The sequence below is a fragment of the Gobio gobio genome, assembly GCF_949357685.1.
Source record: "Gobio gobio genome assembly, chromosome: 5".
NCBI classification, from domain to species: domain Eukaryota; kingdom Metazoa; phylum Chordata; class Actinopteri; order Cypriniformes; family Gobionidae; genus Gobio; species Gobio gobio.
Genome location: NC_137101.1, coordinates 7,139,268 through 7,143,970, shown reverse-complemented (window position 1 = coordinate 7,143,970; position 4,703 = coordinate 7,139,268). Strand labels below are relative to the sequence as shown.

General features: G+C 34.8%; 1 protein-coding gene across 1 annotated transcript; it reads right to left on the bottom strand.

Moving 5' to 3' along the window:
- Nucleotides 1–389: 389 nt before the first annotated feature.
- LOC307127205 (scavenger receptor cysteine-rich domain-containing protein DMBT1-like) lies at nucleotides 390–4,399 on the bottom strand. The gene is made up of 6 exons (XM_079818317.1): nucleotides 4,362–4,399; nucleotides 3,926–3,975; nucleotides 3,484–3,822; nucleotides 3,072–3,392; nucleotides 1,277–1,392; nucleotides 390–1,184 (listed from the first exon to the last, which is right to left on the bottom strand). The coding sequence occupies exons 1-6, from the start codon at nucleotides 4,376–4,378 to the stop codon at nucleotides 1,068–1,070; spliced, it is 960 nt and encodes a 319-aa protein (XP_079674443.1). The 5' UTR covers nucleotides 4,379–4,399; the 3' UTR covers nucleotides 390–1,067.
- Nucleotides 4,400–4,703: the final 304 nt, after the last annotated feature.

Sequence of the window (4,703 nt, the reverse complement as noted above, 5' to 3'; positions counted from 1 at the left end):
TGTTGGGTTTTACAGTGTACTGTGGTGGCTTAGTAGGGTTGGAGCTAAACTCTGCAGGACATCAGCTCTCTAGGACTGAACTTGCCTACCCCTGACTGAGAGGTACAAAAATGTATCCTTAAGGGTACCACCCCAGTGACGGACACTTGTACCTTAAAAGGTACAATTTTGTACTCTTTTTTTTTTGAGAGTGTATTCACATCTTTAACTAAATAAATTGTGTCAGAGGAATGTAACTGAACCTCGCCATCCTCTGGTGAATTATATGTATCACACTGATGCTACTCATTTTCAGGGATACAAAGCGAGCAAAAAATTAGGGATTCTAAATTGTGTCTCTGTAGTTAAAAAAAAATATGTTAGAATAATCTAAAATATAAAAACTGAAAAAAGGAGCATTATGTTTAATTGGTAAACAGAAAAACAACAGCAAATAATTACTAGGGTCTGTCAATCTCCAAAATGGATAGAAAGAGGTAGTTAAACTTTATAAGCGAGTTCTTGAGAAATAACATTTCAACCCTGGAAAATGCATTGAGTACATAGTTTGGGTAGAAAACATTTGAGAACATCAGTTGTGCTGAAAGAACAATATATATATATATGCAATTTGCCATTTTAATTATGCAATTCATCTTTAGATTGATGGAAAGCTGTGTCCGGCTGTTAAAGCAAATCAAGCAGGACATGATTTTAAAGAATACACAACACAAGGACCATCCTTTGCCATTTTAATGACTTAATAAATCGGTTGATATTAATTTGTTTTTCAATATTGCTGACTATATTGATTGGGTACATTTGCCAACGTGGCACAGTCAGCTACATTAGTAACATTAATGTCTATATATGTATATAAACTATATGTATTATGTATTAAATGGTTATTTTTGTATTATTTGTTTAATAAAATGTTAATGGAATCAAAACAGTTCTACTATTTGAACCCTGCCTTCTGTGACCAAACTTTTGTTTATTCCACCAATAACCCGTGGAACAATCACCACTGTAAAGTGTAACATTGTTATTGTAGAATAACTAAAAATAATATTGCGTTATGATGCATGTCAGTGACATGGAGTTTTTGGAGCGTTCTTTTTCTGAGGGACTTTCTGGAACACTTTTCCATCTGGCTGAGTTTTCCAATTCCATGTGAAAGGTTCGCTTATTTGTAGCTTCTCCATCTATGAGATTGAAATGAATGAAAATAGAGAACAATAATAACATGAGCAGCCAGTAGATGACAGCAAACAGTAGCGAAAGATGCAGCTCTCACCTCCTCCGAGAGTTTGCTCATGATTTCAGGATCATTTGGGTTGGTTCTGGAGTCAGTTTTCACCTCAATCCTCAACAGCATTTTAACACTTGATGGTTCGTCAGGGCCTTCTCCTACTGTGGAAGTGAATTCAAAAGAGCAGTGTGAAAGATATATGAACATATATTATATAAAATTATATTACTTTAGTTTTTAGACCATTATATATATATATATATATATATATATATATATATATATATATATATATATATATATATATATATATATATATATATATATATATATATATATATATATATATATATATATATATATATATATATATATATATATATATATATATAATTTTATAAATAATTTAAAGTCGGGTCGCTCTTGCCTCCCGAATCCATTGACTCTTAACAGACCCCATAAAGTGTGCGGTGGGTTTGTTGGGGGGTAATTGAGAATGAATAGGGGAAAGTCACTTGAGAGGAGGCAATGGCCTCCATCCCGCTATGATTGGCTATGATTGGTTTGTGCGATAAATCCCGCCTCACTCAAAAAAATGATTCTAGCTCTTTGCTCCATTTATTTAAATAAAATAAGTTGAAGCAACACCAATCTTTACTTTTTTACTTAATTGTCATTTACACTCAATTGAATTATGTTTAATTAAATTTGTAAAATGTTAAGTTAACACAAACCATTTGTGTTGGGACTACATGATCCATTTCTGTTGCATTGACTGAAACTGGGCAGTGGATTTCTAGTTTCCAGCATGCTTTGCATAGGGATGGATCAGGAGAGTAAATGTTGAAATTAAGTGCTGTGTAATGTGTTTTTTAGTAAAGGGAAAGACCAGTTAATGTTTGATGTTCAGTTATAGTTGACATTTAAAAGAGTTATGTCAATTTTTGAGGTTCCCATTATCGTGACGTGTAGACCTTGTGGTTAGGGTGTGGGTGGCTACGTGAAATAAGATAACACCAGTGATGAGAAGTGTTTTACTTGATCAATACTTGCATGCTACAAATGTTATACTTGGCATATGAACAAGTGTTGTGTTGGCTATTAGTTTTCATAGATATATATACAATTATTTAGTTTGAGGGTCAGCACATCATTTACACAGTCTACAAATGGTCACCAGTTCTACCCCTTGCAATCAAACATTCATGGAACATGTATGTGAGTGCAACAGCTACCCACAACCTAACCACAAGCTCAACTCTTCACCACAATGGTAACCATATATATTCTACAAACTATTGTAAATGTTCAAAATAACTAAACATTAAACACTTAAGCTCTAACAGGTCTTTCAATTTTCTTAAAAACACAGAAAACTCACCCAGTTGAAGTTCAGATAAATGAGTTCAACTGTGTAGAAATAGGTGTCATAATTTTATTAACTTAGACCAACAAGCAATTCTTTTGAGTGCTCTTGTTTTCATGCAAGTTCGCAAATCGGTCTGAATGACCAAAATGATTGTGTTAATGGGAAGGCTAATTAAGTTAAGTAAACAGCTCAGCAACTTAGATATCACCGCTTTAAGTCACGTGACACATCAAAACTGACTGATGATCTGAAAATAAGCTGACTATTAAAAAGAACAGCTAAACACCAGTTCACAAATGCAATTTTAATTGTTACTGCTGTTAGTTATTATTTTGGAATAAATGTAAAAATTTTAATAAACAAACTATTTAAAAAACCGGGGGACTTTGCCTACTCATTTCAGAACACCAGAGCACGCCACTGATTTTTTTTTTATTTATTTTTTTTTTTATTGTTTTTATTTGCACTCACCATTGCAGATGACTCCAGCATCTTGCAGGTGCGTGAGCTTGTCCGTCTCCTTGCTATCGAACTTACATTGTTTCAGTGTAGTCTCATTCCCAAAACAGTCAACAAGATTCATTAATACTGGACCAAATCCCTGTCCAAAATAAGCAGCAGTCTTTGCCTCTACGGCATCTCCACAGCCAATCTCTCTACACACCACTGCAGCATCTGACAGATCCCAGCCATCATCCGACACTGTTCCCCAATGATCCTCATAAAGAACCTCCACTCGTCCAGAACAAGAGTCCATGCCATTCACCAGTCTAGTTGTGGTGGCTAACTTGGCTATTTGAAAAATAAACAAATAAAGTGTGATAACTTTGAGCACATGATTAGATATGCGGTTAAACATACTGTAAAAGTCTTTTGTACTCACACTGACAGTTGACTCCAGCATAATATTTTTTTGGGCATGAGATTTCTCCGTATTGTGGTGAGGTCGCTCCGCATTGTGTCAGTGAGTCTTCATTCCCATCACACATCACCTGACTTATCCATCCTTCATCTGAGTTCTGCCCAGAATATGCTACTACTTCAGCTTTCCCACAGCCTAATTCTCTACACACCACATTTGCTTCTTGCGAGAACCACGATCTGTAACACACTGTTAACCATTTTCCCTGAGAGAGAACTTGAACTCTCCCAGAACAGGAGTTGCTGCCATCAACTAGTCGAACTGAAGCGGCAGCCTCGCTTGACGTGGAATTTCCCAGAACTGCTTGTCATGAGAGTAAAAAAACAAAGAGAATCACAAATATGTATGCAGTGTGTAAGGCAAAAATGTAGTTTGTGTGTATGAGTTGTGTTTGAGCTCTAACCTTGAAGTAAAATGAGCCATATGGCGCACAGCATTGCTCCTGAAAAGAAACTAAGAAAAATGACAACAAGATATATTAGAGTAACCGAGAACAATGAATAACTTCATTGGATTTGCACTGAATAATGTAATAGTTTCTTATTCTAGACTTCCTAATGGCTAAATATAAAGCCTATGAATTGAACCACTTTTTGACCTGAATTAAATAAATAAAAAGCATATTAAACTGACAGCTCAATACTTAAACCATTCTCTAATTCTATTGTCTAAATGAAGATTATTAGTATTACTACTAGATATATATTTTAAAGAGAATCAATCACACTTTAAAATAGGACAAATTAATAAACATCAACATTTATTCCTTTAGGAGTAGGAGACAATTAGAGACAGCAGAATAAAGTCAGAAAGATTAAAATATGACTAAAGGTTTAAACCTTTTGACGTGTCCCATGTGTGCTTCTGTCTTCTTTCTGCCTCTGAAAGATAAGTCTGTATGTTGACGATTTATAGTGCATTTATCTAGAGCGCATATGTCTCCTCCCTTCAGACAATCACCTTTTCTGTGTATTATTTTACATATTTGTAAATTACAGCATATACTGAGCAGGTGTAGTAGTTAGCAATTTGTACTCGGGATTCCTCCCGAGTACAAATTGCTAACTACTACACCTGCTCAGTATATGCTGTAATTTACAAATATGTAAAATAATACACAGAAAAGGTGATTGTCTGAAGGGAGGAGACATATGCACTGACCTAAGGATGCAAAACAGGTT

What these genes read in the sequence shown, in the direction of transcription:
- LOC307127205 (XM_079818317.1), bottom strand. An exon ending in TGCTGGAGTCAACTGTCAGT is followed by an intron (nt 3,393 to 3,483) that starts GTGAGTACAAAA and finishes TTTTTCAAATAG; the next exon opens with CCAAGTTAGCCACCACAACT. An exon ending in TGAGCAAACTCTCGGAGGAG is followed by an intron (nt 1,185 to 1,276) that starts GTGAGAGCTGCA and finishes TCAATCTCATAG; the next exon opens with ATGGAGAAGCTACAAATAAG.